Source organism: Chiloscyllium plagiosum, unplaced genomic scaffold, assembly GCF_037043375.1.
Source record: "Chiloscyllium plagiosum isolate Xiang-an unplaced genomic scaffold, Cpla_swu_hap1 HiC_scaffold_2, whole genome shotgun sequence".
NCBI classification, from domain to species: domain Eukaryota; kingdom Metazoa; phylum Chordata; class Chondrichthyes; order Orectolobiformes; family Hemiscylliidae; genus Chiloscyllium; species Chiloscyllium plagiosum.
This window is the reverse complement of record NW_028270140.1, coordinates 88,302,941-88,325,353: the sequence shown is the minus strand read 5'-3', so window position 1 is coordinate 88,325,353 and position 22,413 is coordinate 88,302,941. Positions and strand designations below refer to the sequence as shown.

The 22,413-nt window shown below is 39.8% G+C and overlaps 1 protein-coding gene across 1 annotated transcript in view; it reads left to right on the top strand.

Annotated features, from left to right (window-relative positions):
- The window catches only part of LOC122560501 (aminopeptidase Q-like), a 157,694-nt gene that overhangs the window by 22,104 nt on the left and 113,177 nt on the right, over positions 1-22,413 (top strand). Inside the window, exons 2-3 of the mRNA XM_043711168.2 lie at positions 9,171-9,313; positions 20,721-20,857. Of these exons, the coding sequence (XP_043567103.2) occupies positions 9,171-9,313; positions 20,721-20,857 (280 nt within the window). The remainder of the gene's footprint in view (positions 1-9,170; positions 9,314-20,720; positions 20,858-22,413) is intronic.

Below are 22,413 nucleotides of genomic sequence, written 5' to 3'. Positions count from 1 at the left end.
AATTGACCATTTGAACTAACCTTGAACTGATACATGGCATGACAATTTACATAAATAAGATATCTTTTCCAAAGAATACCATTGGATTAGCCTGTCTTCAATCATGTCACCTTATTATATGTGATTGGTCTTTCTTGTAATTAAGACTGTACTATTTCTAAAAAACATATAAATAATGTGTAATTTTCAGATGTAATTGTGCAACTTCACCACAGAACACAGAACGTCCGTGTTGCTGGATAGAATTGCATCAATGCACCTTTATTCAATAAACAAATGACCCTTGCTTTTTGAACAGACCGTATTCGATGATGTTTTTGACCGATCTCGAACCAAGAGGCCCCTCTTGCGGGGTCTTATCATTTTGGTGCCGTGACTCTTTTTCGGCTCGGACAGATTGTGAATAGTGGTGTAAGAGTTAAATGTCCTTCACTATTGAGTGTTGAGGAAATCGGCCGGCCAGACATGAGTGTTTTAAGAGCGTTTGGTTTTCCTCTCATTCAAGTGGTGTCTGACGTGACCCCTCGCTGTTTATTTTCCAGTCCAGCCCGAAAGGGTCGGTCTTAGCAAGGGTTGGGTATGGGGGACTTTTTAAATGTTAAAAAAAGCGGGGAAAGATTAATTGAAGTTGAGGATGCTTTGGTACTTATGGACAGTGGTCTTCGAAAATTTCTGAACTCTGAAGGGAGTGTTGAAATCTGAATTCCCAAGCTTTGTTAATTTCTGGGTTTTAAAAAAAAATCTTTAATCGCTTAAACTTCATTTATTTTTGGGTTCCGATCACTTGAACTTCGATTTTTTAAAAAAAACTTTAATCGCTTAAACTTCGTTTATTTTCGGGTGCCGATTGCATGAACTTTGTTTCTTTTCAGTTTTTTAATAAAAACTTCGAGATTGTTTGAACTTTGTATATTTCCCGGTTCTAAAAAATCGGATGCTTGTATTTTCATCAGTTTTCGGAGGCTGTTGCCCCTCAACAGTTTCAATATTGGCAGTTATTAATATTCAATATTTGAAGTTTTTGGGGAGGCAAGAGGCCCCCAGTTTTTAATAATAGGTTATTATTAATATAATAAAAAAATCAACACAAGTTGATTTTCTAAAGAAACGAAATATCGCGATATTTTATAATAAAAGTTATTTTTTTAAAGAAAAGAGATTTGTGAAATTAATTAGGGTTTGTGGAAGTCTGATCAGTGAGTAATAATTTTTTTTAAAAAATTAGTTGCTATAAAACTGAAGTAATTTTAAAATGTGTAATTACATAGACAGGACTGATGATCCATCCGCAACAATTAGTGAAATTATGTGAAAAAGCTCAAGATTCAGGACTAGTTTGACTGTTCTTTTCACAGTTCTTGACTACCCAACTGTACTAAAGACTGAGTGTGTGTGTGTGAGAAAGAGAGAGAGAAAAAGCCCAATAGTTCGTAGAAAGGCTAACCCTTTGTGATTCGGTTTGAATGCACATTTGCTTGTTGGTAATTGAATGTTTGTGCTTTGTTCCCTGGAGCTTGAGATCCGGGACTGTTTCGAATCTGATTTGCATTTTGGAAATTTAACATGATTTCTTTTAAGGTTAAAGATCCTTTTAGTGAGTATGAAATAAAATATTAACTCCTGTTCTTTTTACAAGTCATGACTGCCTTACTGTCAGTTTCTAATTAATCTCTTTTATCCTTACATGAAAGCCAACCTTATTCGATTTCAAATCAGTTTAATACGGAGGAAGACAACATTATAACTTTTTTTTGTGTTTCAGACTCGTTTGTTCCCACTTAATTTTAAGACTGATTTGTTTCATTGGTAATTATGATGTGCGAACTATAGCTTTATTCAGGAAGACCCCTCCCTCAATAACAGTTGAAGTTTCAGTTCAACATTAGGTTGTGATAAATCATCTAAAAAATAATATCCTATGGTTAATATCTGTGTCCTTGGATTCGGCCATTATTCATGCATTAAAAGTTTTTTTAAAATTTGAATAGACAAATCCTTTTAAGGCAGCTCCGGTTATTTCACGACCTATAGCATTGTAATTGAGCAATGACTGGTCAGGACTACTTAAGAAACTTAATTTTGGATTTAAATTAAGGGACTAAAACGGGTAATTATAGTGGATTTCAAAGTTGGGAACTGTATGCATTTTACATTTTAAATATTAAATACTGAATAAATGAATTTCCAATTTATATATGCATATATATTTATAAATTATATCAGAAAATAAAATGTTGTATGTTACTCAGATATATATTGTAAAAATAATGACCATTGATATATTACCACAGAGGAGATCTGCTCTCAAAACAAGACAATGAGAACTAAGCTCTATTGATCCTCCAATGTCCACAAAAATAATTGAAAACTTATTTTCTATCATCTTCTTCAGCTGGATCCCCACTCAGCAATACATAAAGTATGCTTGGTACCACTCCACTCAGTGCTCTCTCCAAAATTCAAACTGAATTCTATCCATAACATTAGGTGTCACTAACGGATGAAAAAGGACTATTGCCTGAGTTAAACAGGCACTGCTGTCACCCAGCATTCCACCCTTTAGAAAATAGGGACAGCCAAACATATTGAGGAATAGGATGGTATATCAATCACTTTCTTTTGTAGCATCACTGCCCCATTGCCATTGAGTTGGCAAGCTCCATAATGTCACAACCATGTGATACAGTGACCAGGACAAGTGAATGAGACAAATCACCGATTTAGTTATTCTCCTGCTGCAATTTTTGATTAGCTGAAAATTCAAATCCTAAAACTAGCCTTCTGATTATGACAATCAAGATTCCAAAATGTATAGTTAGGAACAGCCTTTAAAGTTAGACAAGCATAATTTGATAAATTGGTTAAATGAGGTTAAAATGAAAATAGAGGCAAGAAAATCAATACAGAATGGAGGAGAATGATGCAATAAGAAGGATAAAGCAGCAGAGTACAGTTTTTAAAATGTTTTAGACACTTGTTGGGTTTCCACCCTGAATTACAGATAATGATTACTTTATTTATTATTATAAATATTTATTATTAATTATATATTATTATTTATATTATTAATATTTATAATAAATCAAGCTATAGGGAGAGGCTGAACAGGCTGGGGCTGTTTTCCCTGGAGCGTCGGAGGCTGAGGGGTGACCTTATAGAGGTTTACAAAATTATGAGGTGCATGGATAGGATAAATAGGCAAAATCTTTTCCCTTGGATTGGGGAGTCCAGAACTAGAGGGCATAGGTTTAGGGTGAGAGAGGAAAGATATAAAAGAACCTACGGGGCAACTTTTTCACACAGAGGGTGGTACATGTATGGAATGAGCTGCCAGAGGAAGTGGTGGAAGCTGGTACAATTGCAACATTTAAAAGGCATTTGGATGGGTATATGAATAGGAAGGGTTTGGAGGGATATGGGCCGGGTGTTGGCAAGTGGGACTAGATTGGGTTGGGATATCTGGTCGGCATGGACGGGTTGGACCGAAGGGTCTGTTTCTGTGCTGTACATCTCTAGGACTCTAATTGTATTAGCCCAAATCAAAATTAATTGGCAGGATTCCTTCCCACATTGTCAGTGACCTGTCATATTGATTCAGGGTTAATTTAAAACATGACTGCATTAATTCATTGTTAGTTAAAGAATGGAAAGCTACATTACTGGCCAGTTGAAGAAATTCTGCATATGATTGGGGGATAGGGATAGATATACATATGGCAGAAGAAACTCCCAAAAGCTGGGGATTTGACTGTGAATGGGTGTATATATGTATATAAAAAAAATCAGAAATGACATGAGAATACAATGTAAGGCCACTATATAAACAAGGTGAAAGCAACAATACTGTAAAATAAAAAAAACTTAGGCTCGGGATTCCAAGTAGAATCTATGTCCGGCATACTGACCCTTTTTGAGATTTGGGATTTTGTTCCTGTTTACCTGCTAAGCCCGGTGGCTCAGTGGTTAGCACTGCTACCTCACAGTGCCAGGGTCCCGGTTTAATGCCAACCTTGGATGACTGTCTGAGTGGAGTTTGCACATTCTCTGTGTCTGTGTGGGTTTCCTCTGGGTGCTCCGGTTTCTTCCCACAGTCCAAAGATGTGCAGGTCAGGTGTATTTGCCATGCTAAAATGCCATAGTGCTAGGTGCATTAGTCAGAGTGAAATGGGTTTAGGTGGGTTATTCTTCATAGGATCGGTGTGGACTTGTTGGGCCTGTTTCCACACTGTAGGGAATCTAATCATCTCCTGATTGTCCCCAGCCTTAATTTAAACCATCCACTTGTTGAAACTTTCCCTTCTTTTGAAAATGAAGCATCCAGTCTTCATAGTCGATATCATGGAAATGAGTGACTTGCGGCGTCCGAAACCGGGTCCCATCCCGGGAACTAGAGTTATGTTAATGAAGCATGCCTCTGACTGCAAGACCAAACCGGCCAAATTTGCTCAATATGTCCAAGTGTGATCCTAAGAGTAGCCTGAATACGAATGACTTGTGTTACAAGACTGAAAGATGCGCCTATCTGTCTGATGGAAGTGACAAACAATTGAACAATAATCAAGCAGCTCTTTTACCTTTATTTAACCCTATGCTTTTGTAATGTTTTCTGCCTGGAGTTACTGACATGATCCAGACCAATATTACGAACCAGTCCAGGAATTTCCAGTCGCAAATGAGGTGAACAGTGGTTTTCTATTGGGATGGCCAGAACCGGACTGAACCACGATGCAAGTTACAGGTAAAACAAACTATATTCAGCGTCCTCTCGATCCCAAATGCTGTATGCCAGCCCTGATAGGGTTGATTGGATCCAGGATACCCACTGGGGCGGAACCTACGGCACCCAATGACCACTGCTGGACAACCTTTTTCCGAGGAGACCCTGAAAATGGGGACAGGCAGGCCCCAGCATTTCACCTTTGAGACTGGTAACAAAACATCAAAAAGCCTAGGGGCAAATGCCTGGCCCTTGCTTTAATTGTTGAAATGTGGCCAATGGGTAGTAATGTGTCTTTAATGTTACCTCGGAGCTGACGTTGGGATTGACCTGCTTTCATCCTATCAAAAAGAAAATCTACTAATATACACTGACTCTTCATTGTGCTTTTAATATGATCCACGATTTTGAAGCCTTGTGGGAACATTGAACATTTTTAAACCCCAAGGGAGCAGCGTTATAGTAATGCTATTTTGTTCAATCAATCTGAAGATTATCAAGATGTTTGGCTCATGCTGATACTGTTTCTAAAGTAATGGGCAAGTATATGCAGCTGCCAAGCAGGCAGCCATACGCCCCAAACTTCTGATCCCATTGGGTCCCGAGCAAAACCCGGTTAGACACAGTATAAGGATGGGTATGCCAGACCTGGGTAAGGTGCAAAAATCACGGGGGAATGAGACTGTCTGTTCAATGCCAATTCACAATGTAGAGGATGATTTCTCTATTGCTTACTGACTGTTTTCATATGAGTTTGATGTTTGGATTGTTTTCAATAGTGCTTCGAAATTTGGAAGTAATTTGCAAATTTCCATTTCTGAAATAAATACAGGCACTTTATACTACAATATGCTACTGACTGAATTATCAAGTGATTTGATTTCATACATGGACGCTAAGCCTAAATATCTTTGCTTTGTGTATGGGCTTATAAGAATACACACAGGTTGATTTGATTTATTTTTGCATTGGACTGTTAGATCTAAGAAGGAGTGTCTGGCTGAGCTATTATCTTCACTTAGATATTTAATACTGAACGGTGATGGTTTATAATTTTAAGATTGTACCAATATCTAAATTCTAGGTTTAGCTCAATATTAGAAAAATTTCAGTGTGGTTTGAAAGCTTTGTGTCATGTTACAATTATTTGGGGACAGCATTGCCCTCCAGCCAATATTCATTACCAACTTTTCTGCTCAAAATTACCCTTAGGTTCCTACACTTAATTCTAATTACTGTTGACTGACGCTGTAGATTAGGCCATTTAATTGGGCACAATGTTGATGATTTTTTTTTAAAAAAGAGAATACAATATATTGCAGAACTAATCTAAATTTTAGATAATATAGATTTTTTTAGTAGAAAAACTTCAACGAGTATTGCATCCTAGCAATGCTGGATTTATAAGAATAGGTTTGCTTAATTCGCCCATGTCTGGGCTTTTCCATATAAAATAAGAAAATAATGGGTAGGAAGCGAATCTCTAGTGCAGAGTTTAAAATGAACGAGATTTTTGCCAGTATGGGCAATATATTTACTTCAGTGGGCTATTTGAATTTGATTAATTTGAGAATTATTTATTTCAAAATTACTCTTAGGGCTTCTAGCCTGCTGAAGAGCACAAATTACGGCCTCAAATAAGGTATTCCCACAATACTCAAACCAGAATATGGGTGACCTCTACTAGATTAGTTTGTGTTACTTCTTTGCTGCTGCCTATTTTAATTGAATATATGTATATTGTATATACTTATATACAAGTAGGAAATGGTTTATACTTTATTACAATGGACACTTAGCGGTCTCCAACCTTGCAAGGGGGGAGATGATAAAGATCGAACTTGACCTGCTGTGTGGACTTGCCATTGCCAGCATTGGTGCACAAGAAGGGACATTGCAATCCTGAGCAAACAGAGACTGTACCAACTATGCCTGCAAGATGTCCTTGTGTGTCAAAAGACTGAATGTTGCCAAGAATGACTTTTGCAGTGGTCACCTGCATAAAAAAATTAACAATTCATTTACAGAACAAGTCTAAATGATCTTTATCCTCTAAAGGTGTTGTGTGCCAATTTGATTACATTTGTACTATGGGTATTCCTGGTAAGTCTTGTCCCCTTTCAGATAGATCACGTGGTAAAAAAGACAAAGGGGGATGTTTCTAGAAACCCATAGTAAAATTTTTGGAGAAGATGAAGTAATTTGTTACGCCCTTACTTCAGCAAGAGACTCCCTGACCCATTTTATCCTTCCAAATCCTAACATGGGGTATGGAATAGTACTAAAGTATTTACAGTATTTATGTTTTTAGTTATTACCTATCCCCACCTGCTACTTATTTATGGACTTCCTCCAATAAATCCACAATATCCTATCCAAATTGCTACAATGGTAAGGGATGGGGGTGCGCTTATGAAAGACTACCTAAAATTATTCCCTATGCTATGATTAAATGTATTAGTTGTCACTGCTTTTCTGAAGGACCTCGCATCTCATGTGTATGCCTTAATGAAAAATGTATCCCTATTACCACTGGAATTCTAACTCTATGTGAAGAGAGTAACAACACCACCTTCATTATGATACCCCTAATGACACTAATATTTTCCCAATTATTGGATGGGTTGAGCAATTTTGGGATGTTGACCATGTTTCTTATCAAGAAACTCACCTCATTAGATTAGATGATTTTCACCCTTAACACCCAGGGCCAAATTATGTAATTATGGATTATCCACATACCCCAGGAAGTCACAAAGTTAGGCCCGCTTCTTACTGGGAAGGTCCCTCTATTACCTATGCTAAACCTGGATATTATTTTATTCAGTTATAATAAGGCAACTAACTACCTTGTTCTGAATAGACCAAGTACTCCTTGCGCCGTAGCTGTAGGAACACTATTTCCAACTCCTGTTCTCTGACCAATTACCTGGCAACAAGATCATAATTCCCCTTTTAAACATCCAGTTTCTCCTGACTTCTGTGCAGAATGGAAGAATCCAAAGGCCATATCAAGAAGTAAGACACACTCATTGGCATATGCAGCTCTTAGTGTTCTTTCATTAGGAGAGTCCTTAGGAATTATTAGTCATCAAGACCATAATTATCTCATTTGTGGACTCACAATTTTGTGAAATGACACAAGTGCTGCCTTAATAGAAATTAGGGACATGCTTTCAGAATTGCACTTATTTGCCCAACAAAACCGAAGGAAGGTGGATTTTGCACTATAGTTAAAGGAAAATGCATTATGGGGGTCACTGATCTTATCAAAAACATTACTAGACATATTAATAATATTCGCACTTTTGTCAACCAAATGAATGAAGGTGCGGGATGGGGGGATTAGGATTTTAACTCATGGTACAACTGTAAAATTAATATGGCTATGTATGGTGCTATTGTTTTAATTGGTCTTTTTGTCAGTATTGATATAATTAAGTGTATTATTGACAATATTGGTTCCACCCAGAAAATGCTTCTTCGTTATTTAAATCATGATAAGGAAACATCATTGCCTGCCCTTGATTCCCCTTTGGAGGAAGAGGAAGTATGGCAGTCTTTTTGAATTGGATTAACTTGATCCATGCCTTTATGGTGTGGTCGTAGAATGACCAAAAGGGGCAATGAGGATCTAAAATTTGAACACCAACTAAACTCAAGAGAATGTGGTGTTCTTCTGTTATACTGAAGATATAAAATTTGAATTTAGGCAACAAGTATATGTAGATTTTTATTTACCACAAAATGTTTTCTCGATTTAAAAAGAATACTACATACTATACAGCCTGTGAACCTGTACTGCTGATTTGCAGAATTAAGCTGAAACTCAAAGATAAGAGGACAATAGAGTTTTCATAAAATTAATACTGACACATAAATTGACCATTTGAACTAACCTTGAACTGATACATGGCATGACAATTTACATAAATAAGATATCTTTTCCAAAGAATACCATTTGATTAGCCTGTCTTCAATCATGTCACCTTATTATATGTGATTGGTCTTTCTTGTAATTAAGGCTGAACTATTTCTTAAAAAACATACAAATAATTTGTAATTTTCAGATGTAATTGCGCAACTTCATCACAGAACACAGAAGCTTCAATCTCTGTGTTGCTGGATAGAATTGCGTCAAGGTACCTTAATTCAATAAACTAATGAACCTTGCTTTTTGAACAGACCGTATTCGTTGATTCTTTTGACCGATCTCGAACCAAGAGGCCCCTCTTGAGGGGTCTTAGATCTTCAATACTAGCTTCTTTCATATGGTTAATACTGAAAGCACGAACTGACTCTCTTCTGGGAAGGTCTCCAAAACCTTTGCCCTCATTGTAAATAGTGCGCTGAGAACTGTATAATCTGGATGGTTTTCGACTTCCATGTTTTTGCTTTTTTAGACTGAAATGAAAAATAAATAATAAGTTGTATGTTTTTTTCCTCCAATCAGACCTATCATTGCATCCTTGTTGGAACCAACATTTGCCCGGTCAGTTTTCCCATGTTTTGATGAACCCGCTATGAAGGCAACTTTTGACATCAGGCTTGTGAACCGCCCCGAGTTTGTAGCAATTTCTAACATGCCAGCAATTGGTGAGTCAGATAATAAGTCATTATTCTAAAAGCAATCTGGTTTCATTTAATAAACCACACCATTGGCAACTAATCAGAGCAACATCATTCTGTAGCTGTCATTCTGCATTTGTGTTAGTCTGTCTGCAATGCACAACAAGATTATTGTAACATTTATTCATTTGAAGAAATTTCTGTCTCATTATAGAGCCATAGAGTCATAGAGATGTACAGCATGGAAACAGACCCCTCAGTTCAACTCGTTCATGCCAACCAGATATCCCAGTTTCACCAGGTTCCTCATTTCCCTTCCCCCAACCTTATCCCATTTCCAACCTTTTAGTTCAGCACTCCCCTCATGACTTGTCCCATCTGTCCATCTTCCTTCCCACCTATCCGTTTCACACTCCTCTCTGACCTATCGCCATTACCCCACTTCCATCCACTTATTGCACTCTCAGCTACCTCACCCCCAGTCCTACCCCCCTCCCATTTATCTCTCCACCTTCGAGGCTCCCAGCCTCATTCCTGATGAAGGCCTTTTGCTGTGCTTTTCCAGCATCACACTCTCGACTCTAATCTCCAGAATCTGCAGTCCTCACTTTCGCCGACCAGATATCCCAACCTAATCTAGTCCCATTTGTCAGCATTTGGCCCATATCCTTCTAAATCCTTCCTATTCATATACCTATCCAGATGTCTTTTAAATGTTGCAACTGTACTGGCCTTCACCACTTCCTCTGGCAACTCATTTCATACACGCACCAGCCTCTGCTTGAAAACGTTGCCCCTTAGACTTCTTATATATTTTTCCCCTCTCACTCTAAACCTATGCCCTCTAATTATGACTCCCCTGCCCCAGGGAAAAGACTTTGTCTATTTACCCTATCCATGCCCCTCATGATTTTATAAACCTCTAAGGTCACGCCTCAACCTTCGACGCTCCAGGGAAAACAGCCCCAGCCTATTCAGCCTCTCCCTATAGCTCACATCCTCTAACCCTGGCAACATCTTTGTAAATCATTTCTGAACCCTTTCAAGTTTCAAAACATCCTTCCAATAGGAAGGAGACCAGAATTGCATACAATATTCCTAAAGTGGCTTAACCAATGTCCTGTACAGTGGCCACATGACCTCCCAACGCCTGAACTCAATACTCTGACCAATAAAGGAAAGCATACCAAACACCGTCTTCACTATTCTATCTACCTACGACTCTACTTTCAAGGAGCTGTGAACCTGCACTCCAAGGTCTCTTTGTTCATCAACACTCCCTAAGACCTTACTGTTAAGAATATAAGTCCTGCTAAGATTTGCTTTCCCAAAATGCAGCACCTCACATTTATCTTATTAAACTCCATCTGCCACTCCTCAGCCCATTGGCCCATCTGATCAAGATCCTGTTGTAATATGAGGTAACCTTCTTCACTGTCCACTGCACCTCCGATTTTGGTGTCATCAGCAGACTTACTAACTATACTTCCAATGTTCATATCCAAATCTTTATAAAAATGAAGAAAAGCAGTGGACCCAGCACTGATCCTTGTGACACTCCACTGGTACAGGCCTCCTGTCTGAAAAACAATCCTCCACCACCACCCTCTGTCTTCTACCTTTGAGCCAGTTCTGTATACAAATGGCTAGTTCTCCCTGTATTCCATGAGATCTAATCATGCTCACAAGTCTTCCATGGGGAACTTTGTCGAGCGCCTTACTGAAATCCATATAGATCACAACTACGGCTCTGCCCTCATCAATCCTCTTTGTTACTTCTTCAAAAAACTCAATCAAGTTTGTGAGACATGATTTCCCACGCACAAAGCCACGTTGACTATCCTTAATCAGTCCTTGCCTTTCCAAATATGTGTAAATCCTGTCCCTCAGGATTCTCTCCAACAACTTGCCCACCACCAACATCAGGGTTACCAGTCTATAGTTCCTTGGCTTGTCCTTACCACCTTTTTAAATAATGGTACCATGTTAACCAACTTCAGTCTTTTGGCACCTCACCTGTGACTATTGATGATACAAATAACTCAGCAAGAGGCCCAGAAATCACTTCCCTAGCTTCTACAGAGTTTTAGGCTACACCTGATCAGGTCCTGGGAATTTATCTACTTTTTTACGTTTCAAGGCATGTAGCACTTCCACCTATGTAACATGGACATTTTTCAAGGTGTCACTATCTATTTCGCCACATCCTATATCTTCCATTTTCTTCTCCATAGTAAACACATGCAAAGTATATTCCCCATCTCCTATGGCACCACACAAAGGCTGCCTTGCTGTTCTTTGAGGGGTCCTTTTCACTTCCTAGTTACCCTTTTGTTCTTAATGTATTTGTAAAAACCCTTTGGATTATCCTTAACTGTATTTGCCAAAACTATCTCATCTCTCTTTTTTTGCCTTCCTGATTTCCCTCTTCAGTGTACTCCTACTGCCTTTACACTCTTCTAAGGATTCACTCGATCTATCCTATCTATCCCTGACATGTTTTCACTTAATACAAGAAAGAACTCATATAATCATAGAAATACATAGTGAATGTTGTGATGACCTTCCGTGGATGTAGGATTATGGTTGTTGGACTGATTTGCTGAGACACACTTTTACCCACGATGCTCACATGAAAAGCCTGATCCACCATGTAATATGAATCATGTTGTTACTAAATTAAGCATTTGTTATTAAGGGCAGTGCTGCAATTAAATAAGCCATTGTTGGATGTAGGACAGGGTCTCCTCAGCTATTGTGGTATTATTCCCTACCTCTGAGCCAGAAAGCCCAAGTTCAAATCCCACCTACTTTTCGATCCTTGAACAGGTTGGTTAGAATATATCTGCAATAAGCTCTATCTTGTGGGGGAAGGGGTGGCAGTGACCTCATGGTATTAACCAAAGCTGATATCTGGTGAAATGTATTTGAATTCCACTATGGCAGATGGTGAAATTTGAATCTGTTAAAAATCAGGTCCAATGATGACAACGCAAACATTTGTCAATTGTTGTAAAAATCCATCTAGTTTTAGGTACCCCTTAGGTTAGGAAATCTGCCGTCCATACCTGGTCTGGTTTATATGTAATGGGCATGTGGTTGGCTCTCCACTGCCCTCTGAGCAATTAGAAATGGGCAATAAATCCTAACCTAGCCAGCTACACCATTATCGCATGAGCAAAGATGCAATGAGACTGAATAATTAGACGAGCAGACTTAGACATCCTCTACACCTGTTTTTCCTCTGCTCAGTATTTTCACGTTGTCTCCTCCTCAAACGTAATTCCTGAATAAGTGGTAAAACATTCAAATAAACACTAGGATAAGTTGGCAAGATGAATCCAAAATTAGTTTAGTGGTAGGAAACAGAGGGTGGTGGAAGACAATTGTTTGTGTGATTGGAGCTCAGTGTGCAGTGACACACTATAAGGATCAAAGCTGGGTCCCTTATTGTTTGTGATATTCATAAATGATGTAGATGAGAGTGAGGTGGAAGATAATAAGTAAACATTTGGATAATACAACGATTTGCAGTGTGGTTATAGTAAGGAAGAAGATCTTATTTACAGAAGAATATAAATGGATTGATCATATCGAATTGTATTGTATTGTGTCGCCATAGTCTTACCAGACCATAGGGGCTGCTCTCTCATTAGAGAGAAGCGATCAGTGGTGATTTAACCTGAGGGCTACCAGACCTCAGGTGAGGGAAGAGGTTGAGAAGAAGTGTCCTTCATGGTAACCTCAAGCTGGTGATGGGAATTGACCCCACACTGTTGGCATCACACTGCTCTTAAAACCAACAATCGAATCAACTGAGGTGAACTCATTGCCAGGAGGTGGAATATAACATTGATAAGTGTGAAGTGATGTTGTTTGGAAAAAGGAAAAAGACAAAGAAGTACTTAATGAATGGTAAGACACTAGGAAGCTCAGAGGAACAGAGGGATCCTGGGATGCTTGTCCACCGATCCCTGAAAGTGGCAGGGCAAGTTAATAAGGTGGTGAAGAAGGCATACAGGGGACTCCTGCCTTTATCAGTCACGGCATAGATTATAAGTGCAGGGAGGTCATTTTGGAGCTGTAGAGAACTTTGCATAGGCCACAGCTGGAATATTTGTGCAGTTCTGGCCACCACACTACAAGAAGGATGTGATTGCACTGGAGGGGGTTCAAAGGATGTTTCCTCAAATGGGGCTTTTCAGCTATTTCAGAAAAGAGGCTGGATGAGCATGGATTGTTTTCTTTGGAGTAGAGAATGCTGAGGGAGGAGCATGGTAGAGGTGTATAAGATTATGAGAGGCATGGATGGGGTGAAGAGAAAGCAGTTGTTCCACTTAGTTGAAGGGTTAATAATTAAAGCGAAAGACAGGAGATTTAGATGGGATATGAGGAAGAACCTTTCTACCCAGAAGGTGGTAGGGGTCTGGAATACACTGCCTGGAAGAGCACTTGAGGTAGGAAACCTCACAACTTTTAAGCGTACATGGATGAACACTTGAAATGTCATAACATTCAAGGCTATGGGCCAAATGTGGGAAAGTGGGACTAGCGTAGGTAGTAGTATACTATTGACCATGTAGACTTGATGGGCCAAAGGGCCTCTTCCTCACTGTAAGATTCAATGATGAGGAGGGATTACTGGACTTTGAAGAGAGATCTTGTAGTTTTTTTTGGATTACAAGATGGAACTGATCTTGTCCCTGATAGCCTGAGGACCTGTGACAAAGTTATTAGACTTCTCTGTCCTTACATGCAATACTAGGGAAAGGAGAATCAAAATGTGTCCAAACACATACAACATTTCCCTAAAGAATTCCCTGAAAGCTACATGGACCATACAAAAACCTTAAGAAAGAGTCATGAAGGCACTAGGAAAGCTTTTCCCATGACTTTCCCATAAAGATCTGCAAACAACAGCAGCTTACCAGTGAATTCTGCCTTTGATAGTAAATACGGCAATAGCTCCGAACCTTTACAACACTAACAAATCTTAAGATCTCTCCGTCAAATATGATCCAAAATGTCATCAGGACATTCATCCATTTAATCAATAACTTCATTATTGGTTCATTCAGTTTAGCATGAATGCCAGCCCATAGCCAAATAGAGCTTTCTAGTTTTATCCAAAAGTGCAGAATATAATTGTTGACATCCATGTAAAATCCTTGCGCATAAACTGAATGTCCTTAACTTTCAGAACTTTTTGACTGTGCCAAACATTTTTGACTAGATGTAAAGAATTCCACATGGGGTTTCTCCTCAATTCTCCAGAATTTGCTCAGACATTTTGGTTTTGGTCAATATGCTCTGCATAACTTGGCAGTACAAAATGGTTTGAACATGAGTTTTCTTAGAAAGATCACCACAACTGATGTTGAGGCAGAAGACCTTGGGATCATAGAATTCCTACAGTGTGGTGGCAAGCCATTTGGCCCAATGAGTCTACACTGGCCTTCCAAAGAGCATCCCACGCAGACCCACCCCTCCTGTAACCCTGCATTTCCCATGGTTAATTCACTTAGCCTGCACATCCTTGGACAGTATGGGCAATCCACTTAACTTGCACATCTTTGGACTGCAGGAGAAAACCCACGCAGACACTGGGACAATATGCAAACCCTACGCAGAACATTCACCCGAGGGGGAAGCAAACCCAGATCCCTGGTGCTGTGAGGTAGCAGTGTTAGACACTGTGCCATTCGGCTTCTGAGCCTTTCCAATTGGAAGACTTCTTGCTAATGATTATAAGGCGCACCAGAACTCAATAATTGAATGAAGCATTCTCATCAATAAAATAATTTCCATTTGTAGCCAATGTTATTGCTTCTTATCTCTTGTTTTCTTATAAATATAAATCCTTTCAAAGCAGTACCCATCCCAGAACCTTGTAATGTATCAGGATGAAGGGCTTATGCCCGAAATGTTGATTCTCCTGCTCCTCGGATGCTGCCTGACCTGCTGTGCTTTTCCAGCACCACACTCTCCAACTTGTAATGTATCAGACCACTTTGGCTCAATATGACCATGCCAAGATTTATAAACTGCATGAATAATTTCAGAAAATAAATGCATCTATTCCCGAAGGAAGATAACCTCCAACAATAAGGTTGAAATAAGTAAATCTTCTTTATGATTACAACTGTGTTAAAAGTATATATGAGCCATTCCAATCTTTCCTCATATCACTGATTCCCCACGAAATCTCAGAACCACAGAATCATAGAATGATCATAGAGAAAGAGGCCATTTCATCCATTGTATTCATTGTATTGTAAACTGTGTGACTTATGTATTTTTAAAACATAATCTACTTAAATTTGAGGATGACTTCAAAATTAGTGGTATAGTGAACTGTGAAGATTATCTAAGAGTAATCTTGGTCAGATGGGTCAATGGACTGAGAAGTGGCAGATGGAATTGAATTTAGATAAATGCAAGGTGTTACATTTTGGGAAGGCAAACCAGGGAAAGATGTATACAGTTAATGGTAGAAACCTGAGGACTGTTGTTGAACAGAGAGACATGGGGTTGCAGGTTTATAGTTCCTTGAAAGTGGTGTCATAGGTAGACAGGGGATAAAGAAGACACGCTTGCCTTCATTTGTCAGAGCATTTAGTATTGGAGTTGGGATGACATGTTGCAGCTGTACAAGATAATGATGAGGCCACTTGTAGGATACTGTGTACAGTTCTGGTCGCCCTGCTATAGGAAGGATGTTGTTAAACCTTAAAAGATACAAATAAATTTACAAGCATGTTGCCAAGACTGGAGGATTTTTAGGTATAAGGTGAGGATGAACTTTTTCGCCTGGAGTGCCAGAGACTGAAGGATGACTTTATAGAGGTTTATAAGATCATGAGAGGCATGGATAAGGTGGATTGCAAAGGTATTTTTCCAAGGGTAGGCGAGTCCAAAACTAGAGGCATAGGAGAAAGATTTGAAAGGGACCTTGGGGATAACTTTTTCACATAGCAGGTGATGTGTGGCAGGAATGAGCTGCCAGAGGAAGTGGTAGAGGAAGGTACAACTCAAACATTTAAAAGATATTTGGTCAGGTATATGAATATGAAAGATTTAGAGGGATATAAGCCAAACACAGGCAAATTGGACCAGTTTGGTTTTGGATACCTGGTCAGCATGGACTAGTTATAGAATCATAGAGTCATTCAGCATGGAAACAGATCTTACAATCCAACCAGTCCATAATGACCATCTGCCCAAACTAAACTAGTCCCCTTTGCCTGCATTTGGCCCATATCCTTCCTTATGAACTTATCCAAATGTCTTTTAAACGTTGTAACATGATCTGCATCCACCACTTTCTCTAGCAGTTCATTCCACACATGAACCACTCTCGTTGTAAAAAGTTGTCTCACATGTCCTTTTTAAATCTTTCTCTCACATTAAAAGTATGTATCTTAGCTTTCAACTCCCCCACCCCCCAGGGAAAAGACACTTGTCATTCATCTTTTCTATGCCCGTCATGATTTTACCATGCTCCAATGAAATAAAGTCCCAGTCTTTCCATTTTATTTTTAATTCAAACCTTCCATTCCAAGTAACATCCTGGCAAATCTTTTCTGAACCAACCAGTTTAATAACGTTCTTCCTATAACTGGGCGACCAGAACTGCAGATGACGAGGGTTGAATATATCTGTAGTCATGGTGACTTCTTTTAAAACATCTTTTGTGGCCTTGCTTGTGAATCAATAGTTTTCTCTTGTTAGGTCTCCACAACTGAAGAAAATCAACAAGTTCCAGTTTAGAAGATCAGGAGATGTTTGTTAACTTAAGTGAAACACCCATACCTTCAAGCAAGAGATTTTGTTAGTTTTACTTTGAGTTTTGCGCAATCCTGTGACTTTCTTGGATGAAGATGACATTATAGACCAAATCTGAAACAAACACAGTGAATAAGTATGTAAGTTAGCTCGCTGAGCTGGAAGGTTTGTTTTCAGATGTTTCGTCACCATACTAGGTAGCATCATCAGTGAGAGTCTCCAGTGAGATGGAGTTACCTAGTATTGTGATGAAACATCTGAAAACAAACCTTCAAACTCAGCGAGCTAACTTACATACTTATCATCAACCTGAGCTCCAAATCTTCGCAAACATCGCAAACACAGAGAATGCTTGAGAAACTAACAAGATTGACAGTATCTAGAGAAAGGAACAGTCAACATTTCAAGTCCAGTATGATTGTTCTTCAGAATTAAAAGGTTTAATTTTTTAAAAATGTTTTTGACAGAGGTGAAGGCAGATCAGAAGGCTGTACACAGGGAGCCCTTACTCCTTCTCCTCTATGTCTATCAAAAGTATATTTTTACAAAATCCCAACACCTTTCAGTTCTAAAGAAGAGTCACATTAGACTTGACACATAAACTCTGTCTCTCTCACCATACAGACTGCCAAACTGCTGAGTCTCTCTAGCATTCTGTGTTTGGCATCAGTATGATGAAGTCAGGAGACCTTGATTATGTGTTCAATGATGTTTAAGTGGGTAACTTACTGCCATCAAAAGATTGCTGTGTCTTCTGCTACTCTGTGTCGACCAACCAAATATGGGTACATGAAAACTCATTATAGGAGATTAGAGTATGCCTCATCAGGCAGCATCAGTTTTAGGAACAAGGTTAATGAGAGCACAAAGCTGAAAATGTGTTGCTGGAAAAGCGCAGCAAGTAAGGCAGAATCCAAGGAGCAGGAGAATCGACATTTCGGGCATGAGCCCTTCTTCAGGAATGAGGAAAGTGTGCCAAGCAGGCTAAGATATAAGGTAGGGAGGTGGGACTTGGGGGAGGGGCGTTGGAAATGCGATAGGTGGAAGGAGGTTAATGCGAAGGTGATAGGCTGGAGTGGAGGTGGGGGCGGAGAGGTCAGGAAGAAGATTGCATGAGAGGCATGGATTAGGAAGGTGGTGCTGAGTTTGAGGGTTGGGACTGAGACAAGGTGGGGGGAGGGGAAATGAGGAAACTGGAGAAATCTGAGTTCATCCCTTATGGTTGGAGGGTTCCTAGACAGAAGATGAGGCGCTCTTCCTCCAGCCGTCGTGTTGCTATGGTCTGGCGATGGAGGAGTCCAAGGACCTGCATGTCCTTGGTGGAGTGGGAGGGGGAGTTGAATTGTTGAGCCATGGGGTGGTTGGGTTGGTTGGTGTGGGTGTCCCAGAGGTGTTCTCTGAAACGTTCCGCAAGTAGGCAGCCTGTCTCCCCAATAAAGAGGAGGTCACACCAGGTGAGCGGATGCAGTAAATGATGTGTGTGGAGGTGCAGATGAATTTGTGGCGGATATGGAAGGATCCCTTGGGGCCTTGGAGGGAAGTAAGGGGGGAGGTGTGTGCGCAAGTTTAGCATTTCTTGCGGTTGCAGGGGAAGGTGCCAGGAATGGAGGTTGGGTTGGTGGGGGGTGTGGACCTGGCGAGGGAGTCACAGAGGGAGTGGTCTTTTCGGAACACTGATAGGGGAGGGGAGGGAAATATATCCCTGGTGGTGGGGTCCATTTGGAGATGGGAAAACGTGGCTGAATAGCTTCTGGGCAGAGGAGATGACCTGGGGTGTGCAGTAAGAGAGGGACTCACTGAAATCATAGCAACTGACCATAGCAACACTGACCATATCAACACGACTCCTCCATCGCCAGACCATAGCAACACGACTCCTCCATCGCCAGACCATAGCAACACTACGAAATGCAAAACTTGCGCCCACACCTCCCCCCTTACTTCCCTCCAAGGCCACAAGGGATCCTTCCATATCCGCCACAAATTCACCTGCACCTCCACACATTATTTACTGCATCCGCTGCACTCAATGTGGCCTCCTCTATATTGGGGAGACAGGCCGCCTACTTGCGGAATGTTTCAGGGACACCCGCACCAACCAACCCAACTACCCCGTGGCTCAACTCTTCAACTCCTTCTCCCACTCCACCAGGACATGCAGGTCCTTGGACTCCTCCATCGCCAGACTATAGCAACACGACGGCTGGAGAAAGAGCGCCTCATCTTCTGTCTAGGAACCCTCCAACCACAAGGGATGAACTCAGATTTCTCCAGATTCCTCATTTCCCCTATCCCCACCTTGTCTCAGTCCCAACCCTCGAACTCAGCACCGCCTTCCTAACCTGCAATCTTCTTCCTGACCTCTCCGCCCCCATCCCCACTCCGGCCTATCACACTCGCCTTAATCTCCTTCCACCTATCGCATTTCCAACGCCCCTCCCCCAAGTCCCTCCTCCCTACCTTTTATCTTAGCCTGTTTGGCACACTTTCCTCATTCCTGAAGAAGGGCTCATGCCCGAAACATTGATTCTCCTGCTCTTTGGATGCTGCCTGTCCTGCTGTGTTTTTCCAGCAACACATTTTCAGCTCTGATCTCCAGCATCTGCAGTCCTCACTTTCTCCTAATGAGAGCACAATAAAACATAAGACAGGAATTAAAGTTTCCTCATTCATGTTGAAACCACAAAGAATTTCAAGAAGACACTTCACTATTCCAGGGTATGATGTAAGAGTAGGTGCTTGTTTCTGTATATGAGGTGAATGCTGCCAGCCCATGTTCAGTTGTTCCAATGATTTTCATTTCATAAATAAAACAGGCGCCATTCAAAACCATGGAAAGTAATAGTGTGCCAAGTACATTGTACAGAGATGCCTGCATTATTGAAAAATCTTGTGTTCTGCACTCAAATGGTAACAAAATGAGTCAGCGGATCAAATTATAATAATTTAACTTCAGCAGAAAAATGAATTCCAAGCAAAGTATTAACAGCAGACAGCACAATTGAATGCAACCATATGTTCTGCTCATTATAATAATAAAGAAACTGCTTCTTAGTAAACTGATTCATTTTCCTTTTGTTTCCAATTGGTTATTTTACTGTATATTTCCTTACAAGATCACCCATAGCCTAATTCCTTGTGTTTTTTCCTATTGAGCATGCACCAGCAATCTTCAACCATCCTGTGATCATAGTGACATTTGCACTGTCCCTGTTGTTGTATAAATCACAATCTGTAAGTTACTACTGGCAGGACTTCTGGTTTCAGCGCAATGCCTTGTTAAACTGGTAAATCTGGAAAATGCTCACTGTTGTTGGAATAATCTTTAACTCTTCATCTTCACCTCCCCACAACTTCTCTCTCTCAGGTATCAACATCTGGTGTGTGAGTTCACATCAATCATTATAATACTGGCTTATTTACAATCAGCATACTTCTGCTTTGGATTAAGCATCTGTGAATTCTTCAGAAGATAAGAATATCTCTTTTTCCAATATATCTGCTGCAAAATCAGGCATTTCTTTGAAAGGAATATTTCTATCAGTGACTAAACACATGAGGACGAAGACATGAGTTTGTGTAATGTAAACTTTTGTAGTGGTGAAAATGCAATGGGAAACTACTTAAGTTGAATTTTTTGAATTTTTAGATGTTTCCGAAAGACTGGACGAGGATGGTAAATGGAAAGTTACGACATTTAACACCACTGTGAAGATGTCTACCTATATAATTGCTTTTGTTATTTTTGACTATGATTACGTTAGCACAACTTATAATGACATAGAGGTAACTATCAAGTTCTTAATCTTTATTATTTTTATGAGCTTTATGCATACAATTTCCTTCTGAAATGTTATCTCTAGTAGATTAATAATATCATGTTTAATTCAAGTTAAAAATAAATAAAATAGTAAAGTGTTCTGAAAGGTGAAGATAGCTACACAGTAGCAATATTAGTGATGTTTGCCATTAACAGGATATTACCATCAAGCCAAAAAGATTCTCTGCCTACCATAAATGAGTAATGTGATTTGAGTTTCAGTGTTCGTGTGATGCCAGATATATCTCAAAGGTTGCAGCATAGAATCAAATATCTTATTCCACTGGATGTTCACAACAAGCAGGTTACTGATTATACCCAATCACCTTCTGCATGCAAAACTCACAACTCATTGCCAATGTTCAATGTATTTTTGCAATTGGGCAACATTTACCTGAATCAATAATAAAATGAATATGTACATACACTGCCCCTATTTCAACTTAACAGAACAGGTGCACAGTCAAATGCTAGTTCATTGCTCAAGGCATTGCCCTGAGAAATCAAGTTAACTGTCAGTCATTGTTAACTGTTGAGTTCTACATGACAACATATCTATCAGAGTTGAAGACTGTGGTGCTGAAAAAGCACAGCCAGTCAGGCAGCATCCGAGGAGCAGGAAAGTTGATGTTTCAGGCATAAGCCATTCACCAGGAATGAGACTTGTAGGTCAAGAGCAATATAAAAAAGATAATGGCATAGGATTAATTCCTGAGGTGTGGAAATCAAAATAATTTAGTACATTAAACTTGCATAGGAACATAGGCAATTCTGGGAGGATTATGTACAGTCTGCTCTCCATACCACAGAAATTATTCCAGAGACTCAAGCATAAGGATCTCAGTTGATAATCCACTGCAATCATGAGGAAATGTGACGTTGTTGGGAGTATCATTTTTTTACATAAGTCAAATCCCCATTTGCCCTTTTAAGTGGGCAGAAAGATTCCAGGGTGCAAATTTGAAGAAGGGAAAATTATTTTCCCTGACAATCTAGCCAATGTCAATCCTTCAATCAACATGATCAAGACAGATTATCTATTCATCATTGTGTTTGCGCAACTTTGCTGTGCACAAATCAACTATTACGTTTCCTACATTACAAGTTATCGTACTTAAAAATTATTTATTTTACCGTTAAGTATTTGAGGTAATCTGTGGTAACAAAAGATGTGATTTAAAAACTTGATTCTATCTTTCATTAGAAAGGTCTGAATGTACAAAAAACATCTACAAGGAACTGAGAGATTTCAACTTTTGAGTGAGGAAAGTTGAGAATTTGTTTTTCAGAATAGACAAGGCTCAGAGTCATAGATTCATAGAGATGTACAGCGTGGAAACAGACCCTTCGGTCCAACCCGTCCATGCCGACCAGATATCCCAACCCAATCTAGTCCCACCTGCCAGCACCCGGCCCATATCCCTCCAAACCCTTCCTATTCATATACCCATCCAAATGCCTCTTAAATGTTGCAATTGTACCAGCCTCCACCACATCCTCTGGCAGCTCATTCCATACACGT